This window comes from Lytechinus pictus, chromosome 3 (assembly GCF_037042905.1).
Source record: "Lytechinus pictus isolate F3 Inbred chromosome 3, Lp3.0, whole genome shotgun sequence".
In the NCBI taxonomy this organism is placed as follows: Eukaryota; Metazoa; Echinodermata; class Echinoidea; order Temnopleuroida; family Toxopneustidae; genus Lytechinus; species Lytechinus pictus.
Window position 1 is genome coordinate 11358283 of NC_087247.1, and position 18771 is coordinate 11377053.

The following is an 18771-nucleotide window of genomic DNA, read 5'->3' on the forward strand; positions in this document are numbered from 1 at the left end:
CCAAACTATACAGGCCTCTAGGCCTAATGAAACACATGTACAAGCTTCCAATCATCGCTTTCGATCGCTTTATTGAAGAAATTACACCCCGTTTATAAATGTCTCCATCTCCCATATATAACTTTTAGATGAATACATGACTTGTGTGTAATTTTCATGATGAGAATTTGAGAAGATGCTGGGCTCCAAGCGCTTGGATGACAATTTTGATCTGACACCGGAGTCGTGTTGGAAGTTCAGTCAAAATGGGACCTATGCGTGTAGACCTAGGCCACGCGAGAAAAGCAGAAATAGATAGAGGGGACGGGCATTAGGGAGGACTAGAATGACATGGAGGAGAGAAGGAGAGAGTATCAATTATAGAAGCGATGGCATTAATAAAGGGAGAAGAAATTCAATTAGAAAATACAGCAGGATGGTGGATGGTGTCATAGCCGGGGGAGAAGTATATGTATACCACATTGTACCAACACTTATGTTACTTTACAATTTGATTACAAAGTGATAAAAAAAATGTCCAGTTGAAATTTTTTTTGCAGTACTAAGTATAACATCACACCCATGAAAAACTACACAGAGCCCTTCTTTCGATCTGGACGTCAGGGGTTCGAGACCCCTTAATCAATCATGATGTAAAAGATCTTGACCTTCTGTCTTCAGGTTAAGAGCTTGGCATGTTGAAACAGATTATCATGATCTGGACTTACATCAGAGAGAGAGAGAGAAAAAAAAGAAATTATGCCCTGCAAAAACGACCATATAGACTAATTTGAGATAATCAACGTGGCTACCGTAGAAAAAAACCTTAATAAACCATTATTATTCGCATAATTCTTTGCCCAATCATATTTTAATGTGTTGATACCGTTGTAATAGATGAGCATGATATTGAGTCACTGGCGTACCTAGGATTTTCCAGAAGGGGGGCAAATTTTTTGGAGGATATTTCATACCACAAAAAAATTTGACAAGCAAAAAAAAAAAAAAGTCTTCAACCACAAAATAATAAAGGATTTCTTACCACAAAAAAATTTTAAGGAAAAAAAAAAGGTCTTCAGGTTCAAAAGACGTATTTTTTTTATCGCATTTCACATTACAAATTATCAGTTGTGACTCGTCAGGGGGGCAGGGATACGTCCCCTGCATGAGTTGTGACTCGTCAGGGGGCAGTCTACCCCCCCCCCCTTAGGTACGCTAGTGTATTGAGTCCTTTTTATGCTTTCAGAATTAAACATGAAATTTAGAAGACATCCAGTCTGATTAATCTAACTGAGGAAATCCGTGATGCATAATACATGTCCTCATAACATAACTGTCATACCATTCTATTTTATTTGGATTCATTCAAATTGAGCGTCTTTTTTTTTTCTTTTTTCCTAGTGAGCAAATCAAAAATCTAGATATTATTCAATCTTCAAATTAGTTACGAATTTCGCCTATAAATCTAATAAACTTGAGCGTAATTTTTACAATCAGTCATGACATTAATTACATTAAAAAAAGACAAGTCTGCAGTCTCGTCTGCACTACGCAATTCATACATGTAGTGATACTGTAAATTCGAAACTTTTCTCTCTTTTATTTAACATTTGAAAATATAATGCAATAATCCATGGCCACTATTATTGAAAATGTAAATTATTGGTGCCCACTAATGCTGTAATAAAGAAATGTTCACTAAAGAGGAAATTGCCAAGCCCTAATATTGAATTTAAGGCATGATTATCATTTGATATCTACGAGAAAACATGCATATACACTTGCAACATATAAATGGCAGATATTCCTGTACACAATATTATGACAAGTTTCAATGAATAAGGAAATGAATGGCTATGGCCGTTTACTTTTAAAAGTTGTAATCACCAAATACATAAAATAAAGTAATTACTACAAAATCCTTTACAAAACTAATGGTCATAATGTATGCAGTATAATGGAGTATGACCATGATATGTTGAAAAATATGTGACAAGTGGAACGCATCTGGCAGTCTCGCCTGTATTACGCGATCCAATTTAGCAGCAGTGCTGACTTTGAAAACAACTATCGAATTATTCACAAAAACACCATTCATATGATAATATAATATTATGTTCATTGACCCTAAATGACCTTTGACCTTGGTTATGTGACATGACACTCACTCTGCATATTCAGTGATATATGATTGCTCTTATGTAAAAGTTTCATGAACTAGATCTATAAACTTTCATAGTTATGATAGCAATTCAACAAATAACCCTAACATGGCCAAAGTTTATTGAACCTAATAACTTTGACCTTTGCCATGTGATCATAATGTTCAGTGATATACCATTACCCTTATGTCCAAGTTTCATGAACTGGATTCCTAAACTCACGACATTTCAAAAACTTAACCTCAGTTAAGATGTTGAATACCACAACATGATATGTTAATTGACTCTAAATGACCTTTGACCTTAGTCCTGTAACCTGAAACTCCGGCAGGATGTTCAGTAACACTTGATTAATCTTATGTCCAAGTTTCATGAACCAAGTCCGTAAACCTTTTATAGGACAAGTCCACCCCAACAAAAAAATGATTTGAATAAGAAGAGAAAAATCCATCAAGCATAACACTAAAATTTTCATCAAAATCGGATGTAAAATAAGAAAGTTATGACATTTTAAAGTTTCGCTTAATTTCACCAAACAGTTTGTTTAATACTGTATGATTCAGTCAAGTCGGTCCCTATGGTCAAATCTGTAAAAAAATGAAATATTGTATAATTCAAACAATAAAAAACAAAAGAAAAAGTGAGTGATGGACATCATCGACAGACTAATTTGCATGTCACTGAGTTGTGCATATCACTGTTTTGTGAAAAATAAGCGAAACTTTAAAATGCCATAATTTTCTTATTTTACATCCGATTTTGATGAAATTTTCAGTGTTATGCTAGTTTGATATTTCTCTATTTATTCAAATCAAAATTTTGCTGGGGTGGACTTGACCTTTAAGTTATGATATTTCAAAAACTTAACCTTGGTTAAGATTTTAATGTTGACGGCGCCGCCGTCGCAAAAGCGGGGCCTATATAGTCTCGCTCTGCCATGCAGGCAGGACAAAAATGACATTCTTGTGACACAGTCATGACTGTGTCTGTGTACACACACACACACACGCATTATTATTTTATTCATTTTCATTTTCTAACAAGTGCACATCTAGTTACCAATAATGCATATAGCATTTCCATTTATTTGAAAGCAGGATAAAAGAGCAATGTCTTGCCAACGGGCATAGGTGCCGCAGCCGGGGATCGAACCCCGGACTTTCCATGTATAGCCAGGCGCCTTAGACCACTCGGCCACGGCACCTCCACATACCCACACACCCATCCTTACCCACTCACTCCCAGCGTCATACACTTAAATAAATTTAAAAAAAGTGAGTCAATAAGTCAATGTATTATGCCAACGATAAATTATTCATTATTTTTCAGGGAACTCCTTCCTTCAGTGGGGCTTTTAAAAACGATTATCATATTATTTTTTATATAAAATATACATACATGTATGACCTTGTGGAAACCCAATTAGCCAACATCCTCTATGATGAAGAACATAAAACATGTAACGGTAAAAGTCGAGCTGGTAACTCAATCTTATCACAATTTCAAAGGATTTGGTTCCATTCGACTATTACCAGGTCTTTGAATAATTTCTCCCAACGTCTCTACCAACATTTAAACATTAAAACAGTATCCAATTGCTGACGTCATAAATTAACTTGAGTCGATGCAGTTGTGAGTGGATTTGAGGTGTGACAAAACGCACGTACTCCTATTTTAATTTTTATCTACTTGCACAGAAAAAAAAAGAAAAGAAAAACTTAGACAAATAAGATTGGTAATGTAATGTGGCAATTAGTTCTGATTATCCCTTTATGATAGTGTTCAATAAAGGATTGACTAAATCTGAAAGACACATTTACAAGGAAGAGGTCCTATTGCAAATATAATTTCCCCTGCGACTCTTTTGCTGTACTGCACTGCAAAAACACCGGTGTTGATTCAACACCAGCCCGGTATCTAAATTGTCCACATCAGAGAAGTGTTAAGCAACACCTATTTGATTTTGGTCTAACACTAGATAGGGGTTTATTATACAACACCAATTAGTAAAAACAGCATCGGTTTGATTCCAAACTGGGTCCCGTAACACAAAGGTTAGCGATTAATCGTAAGCTTGATTTTTACGATTGATTGTACATTGTAGTCAATGGAATCAATCGTAGAAAAATGTTGGTAAATCGACACTGGAGTTTTTGCATTGTAATTCAAATATTACACCTCCTTTTTTTTGGGGGGGGGGGGGGTAAGGTTACAATATAATCACAATGTCTGATTGTTGTGTTTCAGGTCAGTGAAATACCAACTTCTTTGACTTTGTTCCTCTCTCCGTCTGTTCCTCGTATGCCACGCACCCTCATCTAATTTATTTATAAATAATTGGTAAAATGATTTTTTTTAAATGCCTCTGTCATTGTATGTTTTATGTCTGTATAATCATATCCCGTTTTAAACTGAATGTCATTCAGCCATTCGGCTATTTTCAGTACATATTTTTTTTCACATAAATCATTGAATAAATAAATAATAAATGAATAAACCAAAATCGGAACATTTATCATCCCGGTCGAATTTGTCAAATTGACTATTACTGAGTACTTAGATTCGATCCTCTTATTTCAATTAATCATATTCAACAAAGTGATAAAAAAGATTTCCAGTTGAATTTTTTTTGCAGTACTAAGTATAACATCACACCCATGAAAAACTACACAGAGCCCCTCTTTCGATCTGGACGTCAGGGGTTCGAGACCCCTTAATCAATCATGATGTAAAAGATCTTGACCTTCTGTCTTCAAGTTAAGAGCTTGGCATGTTGAAACAGATTATTATGATCTGGACTTACGTCAGAGAGAGAGAGAGAGCGAAAAAATTATGCCCTGCAAAAACGACCATATAGACCAATTTGAGATAATCAACGTGGCTACCGTAGAAAAAAACCTTCATAAACCATTATTATTCACATAATTCTTTGCCCAATCATATTGAGCATGATATTGAGTCACTGGCGTACCTAGGATTTTCCAGAAGGGGGGTAAATTTTTTGGAGGATATTTCATACCACAAAAAATTGACAAGCAAAAAAAAAAAAAAAGGTCTTCAACCACAAATAAAAGAATTTCGTACCACCAAAAAGAAAAAAAAAAGAAAAAAAAAGGTCTTCAACCAAAAAAAGGATTTCTTACCACCAAAAAATTTGACAAGCAAAAAAGAAAAAAAAAAGGTCTTCAGGTTCAAATGACGTCTTTTTTTATTGCATATTTACATTACAAATTATTAATTTGGCATCTCAAAATGGGGGGGGGGGGGGGCACGTCCCCTGTATCAGTTGTGACTCGTCAGGGGGGGCAGGGAAACGTCCCCTGCATGATTTGTGACTCGTCAGGGGGGCAGTCTGCCCCCCCCCCTTAGGTCCGCTAGTGTATTGAGTCCTTTTTATGCTTTCAGAATTAAACATAAAATTTAGAAGACATCCAGTCTGATTAATCTAACTGAGGAAATCCGTGATGCATAATACATGTCCTCATAACATAACTGTCATACCATTCTATTTTATTTGGATTCATTCAAATTGAGAGTCTTTTTTCCCAGTGAGCAAATCACAAATCTAGATATTATTCAATCTTCAAATTAGTTACGAATTTCGCCTATAAATCTAATAAACTTGAGCGTAATTTGTACAATCAGCCTTGACATTAATTACATTTAAAAAAAAAGACAAAAGTCTGCAGTCTCGTCTGCACTACGCAATTCATACATGTAGTGATACTGTAAATTCGAAACTTTTCTCTCTTTTATTTAACATTTGAAAATATAATGCAATAATCCACGGCCACTATTATTCAAAATGTAAATTATTGGTGCCCACTAATGCTGTAATAAAGAAATGTTCACTAAACAGGAAATTGCCAAGCCCTAATATTCAATATTAGGGCTTGGCAATTTCCTGTTTAGTGAACATTTTTTTTTTCTTTTTTGCTTGTCAAATTTTTTGGTGGTAAGAAATCCTTTTTTTGGTTGAAGACCTTTTTTTTTCTTTTTCTTTTCTTTTTGGTGGTACGAAATTCTTTTATTTGTGGTTGAAGACCTTTTTTTTTTTTTTTTGCTTGTCAATTTTTTGTGGTATGAAATATCCTCCAAAAAATTTACCCCCCTTCTGGAAAATCCTAGGTACGCCAGTGACTCAATATCATGCTCAATATGATTGGGCAAAGAATTATGTGAATAATAATGGTTTATGAAGGTTTTTTTCTACGGTAGCCACGTTGATTATCTCAAATTGGTCTATATGGTCGTAAATATTAAATGATAATCAGGCCTGATTATCATTTAATATTTACGAGAAAACATGCATATACACTTGCAACATATAAATGGCAGATATTCCTGTACACAATTATGACAAGTTTCAATGAATAAGGAAATGAATGGCTATGGCCGTTTACTTTTTAAAGTTTAATCACCAAATACATAAAATAAAGTAATTACTACAAGATCATTTACAAAACTAATGGTCATAATTTATGCAGTATAATGGAGTAGTATGACCATGATATGTTGAAAAATATGTGACAAGTTGAACGCATCTGGCAGTCTCGCCTGCATTACGCGATCCAATTTAGCAGCAGTGCTGACTTTGAAAACAACTATCGAATTATTCACAAAAACACCATTCATATGATAATATAATACTATGTTCATTGACCCTAAATGACCTTTTACCTTGGTTATGTGACACGATACTCACTCTGCATGTTCAGTGATATATGATTGCTCTTATGTCAAAGTGTCATGAACTAGATCTATAAACTTTCAAAGTTATGATAGGAATTCAACAAATAACCCTAACATGGCCAAAGTTCATTGAACCTAATGACCTTTGCCATGTGATCTTATGTTCAGATATATACCATTACCCTTGTGTCCAAGTTTAATGAACTGGATTCATAAAATTTCAAAGTTATGACGACATTTCAAAAACTTAACTTCAGTTAAGATTTTGATGTTGATTCCTCGAACATGTTAATTGACCATAATTGTCATTCGACCTTGGTCATGTAACCTGAAACTCCGGCAGGATGTTCAGTAACACTTGATTAATCTTATATCCAAGTTTCATGAACCAAGTCCGTAAACCTTTTAAGTTATAATGATATTTCAAAAACTTAACCTTGGTTAAGATTTTAATGTTGACGGCGCGCCGTCGCAAAAGCGGGGCCTATATAGTCTCGATCTGCTATGCAGGCGAGACAAAAATGACATTCATGTGTGTGTACAATTAAAAAAAAATGAAAATAATAATAATGTGTGTGTGTGCATACACACAAATTATTATCTTTATGATAATTTTTTTTAAACAAGTGCACATCTACATGTAGTTACCAATAATGCATATAGCATTTCCATTTACAGTATTTGAAAGCAGGATAAAAGAGCATTGTTGATTACGTGCCTTGCTCATGGACATAGGTGCCGCGGCCGGGGATCGAACCCCGGACTTTCCATGTATAGCTAGGCGCCTTAGACCACTCGGCCACGGCACCTCCACATAATCAGACACCCACCCTTACCCACTCACTCCCACCGTCATACACTTAAATAAATAAAATGAAAAAAATGAAAGTCAATAAGTCAATGTATTTATGCCAACGATCATTTATTCATTATTTTTCAGGGGACTCCTTTCTGCATTGGGGCTTTTAAAAACGATGATTATATAATTTTTATATAAAATATACCCATGACTTTGTGGAAACCCAATTAGCCAGCTTCCTCTAGAATGAAGAACATAAAACATGTAACGGTAAAAGTCGAGCTGGTAACTCAATCTTATCACAATTTCAAAGGATTTGGTTCCATTCGACTATTACCAGGTCTTTGAATAATTTCTCCCGTCTCTACCAACATTTAAACATTAAAACAGTATCCAATTGCTGACGTCATAAGTGAACTTGAGTGGATGTAGTGGTAGACTTGAGCGGATTTGAGGAGTGACAAAACCGCACGTACTCCTATTTTGATTTTTATCTACTTGCACTAAAAAAAGACAGAAAAGAAAACTTAGACAAATAAGATTGGTAATGTAATGTGGCAATTAGTTCTGATTATCCCTTTATGATAGTGTTCAATAAAGGATTGACTAAATCTGAAAGACACATTTACAAGGAAGAGGTCCTATTGCAAATATTTCCCCTGCGACTCTATTGGTGTACTACACTGCAAAAACACCGGTGTTGATTCAACACCAGCGCGGTATCTAAATTGTCCACATCAGAGAAGTGTTAAGCAACACCTATTTGATTTTGGTCTAACACTAGATAGGGGTCTAAGTTCATTGACCCTAAATGACCTTGGTCATGTGACATGAAACTCATGCAGGATGTTCAGTGATACTTGATTAACCTTATGGCCAAGTTTCATGAACTAGGTCCATATACTTTCTAAGTTATGCTGTCATTTCAAAAACTTAACATTCGGTTAAGATTTGGTGTTGACGCCGCCGCCGTCGGAAAAGCGACGCCTATAGTCTCACTCTGCTATGCAGGTGAGACAAAAATGAAAAAAAGAAGAAAACAGAAGAAATGAAGAAAAAAAAACAACTGAACAAAAGAGACTTACGCATATTTTTCACAACTATAATGCTGCTTTATTCTATTTTATAAACTTGGAAGAGATAACACTTGAAAAAAGTAAATGCACAATACATGATCAATCAAGGTATTTATTTAGAAGTTACAATATGCTTAATATCATATACATATGCACTGATCCTCGAATAAGCAAAGACTTTGTGGATTTCACTAATACTTCTTTTCAAATTAAGAATTTCTTTTCGTTCATACCATATTCTTTAAAATGATGCAAGTGTTGAGAGAAATTTTAAAATTCATGATTCAGTATACATTCCCCCTGAACAGGCATATTTTCCTCTCCATGAATAATGCATAAACCAAACAAAAAATTTTAAACCCAAATGAAATAAAACATGATTTATAATGGTAGTATTGTTTATTATTCCGCAATTCAAATACAATGCGTCCTTACTAACAGTGTTCTGTTTACTCATTATATTTTGGGACTTGAAAATACCAATGAGAATATGATTTCATTTATGTTGTTTGATTACACTTAAATGCGTCTAAATACATCAAAAAAGGTAAATCCAAACTAGAATACAAATAATTTTTTTCTCGTGGTCAAATTTTGCTCTTTTTTTTGGGGGGGGGGGGGGACGGTTGTCACAAGATTAAGTCCTTGATACATGCCTTCTCATCCTATTCATTTTACCAACAAAAAAGTGGCAAAATTTAATTTGAAAATTTATCGTACACCTGCTGAGCATAATGTTTCCATCTATTTCTACATTTGCCGATGGCTAACTATGTAAAAAAAATTCCAACAAAAGAAGCGGGGAAATTACACAATTCATTATACACCTGCTCAACAAAATGTCTCCATCTGATTCTCGCTGATTCTCGATTGCCCATGGCCGAATATGTTTCTCATAAATAGGTTTCATTGTGAATTCATATTCATGGAGCCTGGAGAGACAAAAAGAAACCACATCAGAGGGGAGCTTTTCATCAACATTTTTGTCCGACAAGTAGTCAGATCTGACATCTTTCCTTGATTCTGATTTGCTGAAAGGCATTGTTGCTATGGTAACTGTCGGTTTAAATGGTATTTGTCGGATAAAACGTCTGACAAATCCCTTCGTGAAACGCTACCCAGGTGTTGGAGTAATACACGGGGGGAAAACAGGAAGAGGCATTTGTCTGAAAAATAAAAAGCTTTTAATTTTTCTCTTGGACACACAAGCAATAGTTGTGATGTATAAATTACTGAGTTTGTAAATGGTTAAATGCATAGCAAGAGTGAGGAAAAGATGCATAATATGCAGTGAAATATGGAGTAAGAATTTGGTTTACAAGCCAGACGGCACATAATAAATCTTTAACATTTCACCTTGATTGAAAATCCCAGTAAGAATAAACTTTATAATTCTTTTGTTAAAAAACCCCCATTGTTTTGGTCCTATCCACACCCCCTTTCACCAACGAGCAGCATAAGCATTCCCAGATATAGATAAAAATCATTTAATATAACTGTTGATACTGGTATTTACAATGTCCATAGTATACTAAAATTTTCTAGTTAAATTAGATTTACATTTATCGACGAAGGAAAAGTAGGCAGGCAGTCTTTCATGTTTATATACAGATGATGAGATTTTTTTAGCCTTAATTATTGTAACTTCCATTGAAACTTTGATGGTGATTGGATGACGAGTCCTGTTACCGTGGACGGTAGCTGCCACGATGGCAAAGTTATAGAGTACCGAACTGTGAGGTCATCAATTTTCACTTTTTGCATATGATCAGCACTTTTGATACCATATTTGGGTAGAGCATGATGAAAAAAAAAAACCACTACCAAAATTTGGTGGGAATCGGTCCATGGGGCCACAAGATATGACCTCGTAAATACATAATTAGCCCAATTGAAGTCAATGTATTATTGGCCTGGTTCCTGACATTTAGAACCAGGCCAGTAATACACCAATAACACGCTGAAATGCTTTTAAAACAATTTGTGACGTCATTACTTCGGTACTTATGGTTGTGACTCTTTACGGAACGGACGCCTGATTATCCAATGTTAAGGTTTGGTAGGATGTCTTAAACAAAATGAACAAAGATCTTTATCAGCCACTGCTAACATATTTTTCTGAACTAGCATAGCATCGGTATATAAATAATGATGATGATGGCATAATTCGATTAATAGCATTCTTTCCCTTCTAAATGTATTTACAATCCCGGCAAAACATGCAAACCAAACAAATCAAATAGTAATTTACTTGGAAAAGTGAGGGAGGGCCATTGATTCTTTGACCGGTGTTATTACATTTGCCATTTCTGGTATTTAACAAAATATCTTTATCATTCTCTTATCTTATCTTTCATCAGTTCTTATGTATCTCTTTCTTTCAGCTATTCTTCCATCAATAATGTATTTCCTTGTTTTTCTTTCTTTCAACTTCCCTTTAAATTTTTCACTAATTTGCATTACAGTGCAACAAGTGTGTAGCAATAAAAAGAGATCATGCAAATTGTATGAGATATTTCTACTGCGCGTAAATCCACTGGACGAAGATGACTACGTCTATATGCCAAGGTTATCAGATGAATCAATACACCCCTTTCCTACGCTAAAGCAGTGATGATGTCACGAAGAAAATTTGCAGCCTTACATAATTGACTGCTTGATTCTGAAGAATATGTAATCTACTCATATCATTAAAATGTCTGTATAAAACATATAATGCACAGGGTCAAGTTTGTGACATTCGTGGCTCTGATGCAAGCATTTCTGATTATATAATTTTCCTCTCATTTTTACATCGGGGGCCCAGTTTCATAAAGAGTTACAACTGTTGTAACTTTGCCATTATGGCATCTACCATGGTAACCTTGATTTTGATCGGCTGCTGAGCCCCATTGCCATGGTAGTTGCCATAACGGCAAAGTTATGACAGTTGTAACTCTTTATGAAACGGGCCCCTGGTTTTATCAAAGAGTTTTAAGGGTATTTCCCTTCAGTGTGTAGTGTTATTGCCGAGGATTGGAAGCTGCCCCCTGAAGATGGCTTCCAAATAATCTTGCAAGAAGGAACTGGGGAGTGTTTCATGGATCATCTTGTCAGTGATATTTCACTGACAAACTTGCACCCTGCCAATCACATGCAAGGATTTCAGTAGCTTTTAACAGTTGTCAATGAAATTCACAACTTTGTTTCGTGAAACGCTCCCCAGGGACATGATGGAGTTCAACGAGATTTCTTGTGTTTCCTGCAACGGAAGAGAAATAAAGAGACAGAGACAGAGATATAGAGATATTAATAATGATATCTATATGATTTAAAATAATATTCAATACGCTAAATTATGATCATGTTGTTGTTGGGTGTTAACACCTTGTATCTCAAAATTTAAAATAATTTAGGACAGCTTAGAAGATGCTTGCTTTTAGAATGATAAACCTAGCTACCTCTTTTGCCAAGAAAAGAGTTCTCTCTAGAAATTAGGAGACCCTTTTTCACACATTATGAGGCTGCCACCATTACAATATTTCTAAAAGAACATCTCTTCTGAGCTACTCTCAAGCTATTCAAATCTTAAGATACGAGGTTTTAAAATGCCAGCAATGATGCATTTAATATAAAATAATACAACAATTAAGTACTGCTAATTATTACCTCAGCTTTAGCACCCTCATAGGGCACTCAAGTATTCAAAGAATTCCATCATACCTGGGTCCCGTAATGAAAAGGTTAGCGATTAATCATATGCTTAAATTTCACGATTGATTGTACACTGTAGTCAATGCAATTGACCCCCTTCTCTCTCTTAACCTTGGTTACGATTTCGATATTGATTCCCCCAACATGGTCTAAGTTCATTGACCCTAAATGACCTTTGACCTTAGTCATGTGACCTGAAACTCAGGCAGGATGTTCAGTAATACTTGATTACCCTTATGTCCAAGTTTCATGAACTAGGTCCATATATACTTTCTAAGTTATGAGGACATTTCAAAAACTTTAACCTTGGTTAAGATTTCAATGTTGACGACACCGCCGCCGCCGTCGGAAAATCGGCGCCTGTAGTCTCGCTCTGCTATGCAGGCGAGACAAAAAGTAATGTTTGACTACATAAAATAATTTTTTTTAAAGGTAATGCTCAATGGCTTCACTACAATGTCAGATATATCGTTTTTTTTTTCATATTGTACAGATTTATGATGTACTATATTAACAAAGCTACCTGTGGACAAGCTTTAATGGATTCATTAAAAAAGGTAAATCAAGTCTTTGGAGCAATGTCAGATATATATATATATATATATATGTCTCTGACAAATAAAAGAATTTTTAAAAGGGCAAGGTATTATTGTTGACATTGTAAGGATTCAGGATGTTATTGGCAGATTTACCAAAGCTAAAGACAATCTTTCATAGATTTATTGAAGAAGGTAAATGAAGTCATTGGAGCAATGCCAGACATATAAAGAAACAAATGTTTGACTAAGTAAGAGAATTTAAAATGGTATCATGGTCAATGCCTTCAGTGCAATGTCTGACATTTTAAACTTCATAAAATGTATTATATTCAATATCAAGAATGAAATTTTGATCTTTTCTATGCAGGGGCGGATCCAGGATTTTCCAGAGGGGGGGGGCACATTTTCCCAAGGAAAAATTTGACAAGCCAAAAAAAAAGGTCTTCACTTTCAAAGGGGGGGGGGGGTACAGGCCGGCTGTGCCCCCCCTCTGGATCCGCCGGTGTTTTTATGATTCAGGGAGATGTTTCATGAAGCTGTTTGTAAGTTAAGCTTGACAGCACTCGAACAGGGGCTGTATTCTGAGATCCATTTTATCTTTTGAATTTTTTCATTTAATCTTCAGAGAGTGAAAATCCATGCCAATATTTTCTTTCTTTTCTTCAAGAAGCATTGGCTTGATAAACAGACAAATCCTTTGTGTGTGTGTGTGTGTAATAGGTCCATGGTGTGTGCAAGTAAATAATTGAGTCTTCACAGATGTGTATCAGTCAAATATAGTAATTTACTTTTAGGGCTGTCCTTAAACACCACCATCCAAATTTTACGGGGGAAAAAATAAACGATATTAAGGAGTTCTAATGCCAGTCATAAACTTTGATAAAGATTCAATTTAAAGAGAATTATCTTACAAAATTGTAATTTCTTTTTTGTGTGTTATTCATTTGTTGATTCTCTGTGGAAATTTGAACTTTACCTTTAAGAATATCATAGTACCCTCTTTGGCAAGGTTTGATCTACGGTATACTCAGCAAAGGCCACATGTACCTTACACATGTAGTCAATTCCAATCAGAAGCTCCAAGGATTATAAACTTTTGCCAAGAAAAGTAGTTTTATATAAAAAAATATGCAATTAATTTTTTTCAGTAGGGATCCCAACCAAAAAGTATTTTTTAGATAGTTTGAAAATGAAAATCCATATTTTATTGTTCTAAATAGGCATGAAATGAAATACTCCGAATATTTGCTTTAAATGCCCGATTGATCGTTCAGAAGCCGCCCAGCCCCGCTCGCAAGACCCCCGTTACGAGACATCTCAGTTCCCCAGCCCTGCCAAAATTGTCAAGCGCAAGCACCGCATGCGAGTGATGCTCCTACCAGCTCCTAGTCTGCTGTGCAAACCCTTCACTCGAGTAAAGGGTCTGAATTGCAGCCCACTCATGCCTTGTGTACTGAAGGCCCTCTCGCTCAGAATTGAAACAGCAAGTTTTGTATGTGCTAGTCCGTGTGTGGAGACACACTTGTTGAAGAAAGTTTCAATCAGGGTCTGTGCCTGCGTACTAACCAGCTCCTAGTAGCCGCTCCAGTGCTATACCTACAGTGCCACGATCGCGTTCCATAGACCCTGTTTTTCACACTGTGCGGTATATATTTAGTTCCCAAGACCCCGTACTTTACCCTTTTAGTCAGTTCCTTAGACCCCCATTTCAGAGTTTCGAGAGGCACAGGCACACCCCCATCAAAAATACTTTGAGTGCCCCCCCCCCCCCCGGGCTCTCTCTCTCCCAGTGGTGTGAATTTCTTTTTTTCATAGGCAACAACTCTGGCACATTGTCCTCAATGATCAACGAAAGACTACTTTCCAGAGGCACTCCCTAATCACTTACAGAAAAGTTGATCAAGATGAGTGGAATGGAATTAGTAGATGCACACAATTTACACAAAGCCAAACCTTCAGGAGGATTTGTTTTCCTTAAAAATTAGTGTCCACCTCTTGCTAACCAAGACATGGCATTTGAGATGGCCAACACGTTCCTCTGTTTCTTTGGGGGGTTAGACGTCTAAAAATCTCTCTTGAGGTTACCAACTTCTTGAAGGTAACAGCAAAAATGGTATGCTGTGAAATTGGTTGTTGGTTTTATTTCCCGACGGTTCCCTAGATTTCTTCCAAGCCTACAGGTATCAAAGAAGGATGATGAAATCTATTCTATGCTCATTCCTACACATTTATCATTTTGAAATTTAAAAAAAAATCTTTCATCTTGGGCATCTCTCTCTGACAATGTTCTCAACTTCTCATTATACTTTCTAAAACTAGTTTACTGGAAATCAGTTCAGGAAAGCAATTTGGAAGATCGCTTTGCTAGCGTTCCCATTTAATCAGCCGAAAGTGGCTTAGAAATTAGTAAGTCTCAATCTCTTGCTTATCAAGATAGAGCATGTGAGATGGCCAACACGTTCCTTTGTTTCCTTGGGGGGTGGGGGAGGGGTCGGATGTCTAAAAATTCATCTTGAGGATACCAACTTCTTGAAGGTAACAGCAAAAATGGTATGCTGTAAAATTGGTTATTGGTTTTATTTCCTGACGATCCCCTAGATTTCTTCCAAGCCTACAGGTATTAAAGAAGGATGATGAAATCTATTCTTTGTAAAGCATGCTCAATCCTACACATTTATCATTTTGAAGAAAAAAAAATCTCTTTCATCTTGGGCATCTTTCTCTAAAAAGATGTGTGGTCTTTTTTTTTCCATAGGCAACAACTCTGGCACATCGTCCTCAATGATCAATGCAAGACAGCTTTTCAAAGGCACTCCCTAATCACTTACAGAAAAGATGATCGAGATAAGTGGAATAGAATTAGCAGGTATTGATCATTGATGCACACAATTCACACAAAGCAGTACCCTTCGGGAGTATTTTTTTTCCTTGAAAATTATTTAGTTTCCACCTCTTGCTACCAGCTACCGGTAATCAAGATATGGCATGTGAGGTGGCCAACACGTTCCTCTGTATCCTTGGTGGGTTGGACGTCTAATAATCCATCTTAAGGTTACCAACTCCTTGAAGTTAATAGAGAAAAATATGATATGCTGCAAAATTGGTTAATGGTTTTATCTCCCGACGATCCCCTAGATTTCTTCCAAGCCCACAGGCCATTAAAGAAGGATGATGAAATCTATTCTATGTAAGCATGATCAATTCTACAGAGTCATATTTTCCAGATTTTGCAAATTTCAGATTAGGAATTCAGATCAAAGGATGAAGGGGCACTTGTGAAGGAAAATTGAGCTTAGCCATTTCTTATCCTTCAAATCTTAGCACCATAAATATTTTATTTGTAATTTATGACACGTGTGAACACAATTGTATGAAAACGGGGGTGGGCAGTGCTCTATTGATTAATAAAAAAGACATCTCCCAAACTTTTCTTTTTCCGTCTTTGTTTTATTGAGAATCTCATTTTACGTACAACCTGCTGTCGAACAACGAAGTGGGGGACGAAAAAGAGGGGAAAGAATTGCTACAACAGAACAGTTCAAAGAAAAAAAAAGAAAAAGCAAATAATAATTCTAATAATACATAGAATTTATCTAGCATCTCGTCCATTTTTACTAAATTCGGCATCTCGCAACGAAATTTAACACAATTTTAATTTCAGCCCAGTTGACACTGTAGTGAACTACATGTACATATTGGTGACATAAATTGAGGATATAGAATTAAAATTGTTGAAGAAATGACATAGAGCATTTTTTGTGATCTATGATTAAATTTCATATAAATTAAGCATAAATAATTATCTAGTCAAAATGTCTAAAATCTGTGTAGAACCTTGGTGAACCTCATGTAGCAGCTCTCTCAGATCTATGGAACAAAAATATTCAAAATCAATCAACAAATAAATAAGCATTTTTTTGTGAGTTTGAAAATATATGAATAAATTAGCATATTTAATTAGTTTCAAAATTCTGCGTTGAAATTTTGTATCACCACCTAGAGCTATCATATAAGGCAAACAAAATTGAAATTGATCAACAAATGAAGGAGAAAAAACATTTTTTGTGATTTATGTACAAATTTTGCATAAATTAGCATAATTTTCTAATAAAAATTTCAAACTTTTGTGTAGAAGTTCGGTGAACCTCATGAAGTTCTACCGGATGAAATAAAAAAAAATCAAAATCGGTCAACAATTAAAGAAGCATTTTATGCGGATTTTTAAAAATACGCATAAATTAGCATATTTAATGAGTTTCAAAATTCTGTGTAGAAATTTCGAATCCCCCACCTAATGCTATCATATAAAGCAAACAGAATTGAAATCGGACTTGAAATGACTAAGAAGCATTTTGAAATTCAGTCAACAAATATGAAGAGGCATTTTCTGTGATTTATGAATTTCGCATAAAGTAGCATAAATAATTTTCTACTACAAATTTTAAAATTCTGTGTAGAAGTTTGGTGAACCTCATGAAGCTCTACCAGATGGAAGGAAAAAAAAATCAAAATCGGTCAACAAATAAAGAAGCATTTTATGTGAATTTTAAAAAATATGTATAAATTAATTTCGCATAAATTAGCATAAAAATTGTTCTAGTCAAAATTTCAAAACTCTGTGTAAAAGTTTAGTGAACCTCATGAAGCTCTACTAGATGGAAGCAAAAAATTCAATATCAGTCAACAAATAAAGAAGCATTTTTGAAAAATGCACATAAATTAGCATATTTAATGAGTTTCAAAATTTTGTGTAAAAGTTTTGAATCCCCCACCTAGTGCTATCATATAAAGCAAACAGAATTGAAATCGGACTTGAAATGGCGAAGAAGAAGCATTTTGAAATTGTGGACGGACTACAGACGACGGACGCCTGATGAGCTAAAAAGGAGATAAAGAGAAGAAAGAAAAAGAGACAAAGAGATGAAAGAAAAGGAGCAAAAGAAGAAGGCAAAAATTAAGAAAAAGTACAGACAGAGATGAAGCAACATAGGAGTAAAAGAAAAAGTGGAGTTAAGGCTTGCTACAACAATTCAACCTGAAGTGTAATTATATTCTCCTGACCCAGATACTTGCATGGGTGCATGGGAATACCCTTTTTGTAAACAGGGTGGAGTCATCAAGAAAGAGGGTACCAGATCGTCAACGTGACGCAGCGTACACGTTCTTGAGAGGTTCGATACACAGGAATGGTGCTCTATAAATGCACTTCTCCCCGGAGTAGCGAGCCCATAAATGGTTCAATCACAGCAAGCACTCTGTGTCTAAAAGCTGCCCTAACAATAAATTACATATTAAAGGACAAGTCCACCCCAACAAAAAGTTGATTTGAATAAAATCCACCAAGCATAACACTGAAAATTTCAGCAAAATCAGATGTAAAATAAGAAAGTTATGACATGTTAAAGTTTCACTTAATTTCACAAAACAGTTATATGCACATCCTGGTCGGTATGCAAATGAGGTGACTGATGACGTCATCCACTCACTATTTCTTTTGTATTTTATTATATGAAATATTCTAATTTTCTCCACAATGTTAAGTGAATCAACGACTAATTCCTCCCTAAACATGTGGAATTAGCATTGTTTAATACTATATGGTTCAGTCAAGTTGGTCCTTATTGTCAAATCTGTAAAAAATGAAATATTGTATAATTCAAACAATAAAAAACAATAGAAATAGTGAGTGATGCACATCATCGACTGTCTCACTTGCATATCACTAAGTTGTGCATATCACTGTTTTGTGAAAAATAAGTGAAACTTTAAAATGTCATAACTTTCTTATTCTACATCTGATTTTGATGAAATTTTCACATTATGCTAGTTTG

General features: G+C 35.3%; 1 protein-coding gene across 2 annotated transcripts in view; it reads right to left on the reverse strand.

The window, feature by feature from the left end:
• Positions 1 to 8722: 8722 nt before the first annotated feature.
• The window catches only part of LOC129257838 (kinesin-like protein KIF23), a 55105-nt gene continuing 45056 nt past the window's right edge, over positions 8723 to 18771 (reverse strand). For both annotated transcript variants that reach the window (XM_064096369.1, XM_064096368.1), the window contains one exon: positions 8723 to 11949. In XM_064096369.1, the coding sequence (XP_063952439.1) occupies positions 11928 to 11949 (22 nt within the window). In that variant the 3' untranslated portion in view covers positions 8723 to 11927. The remainder of the gene's footprint in view (positions 11950 to 18771) is intronic.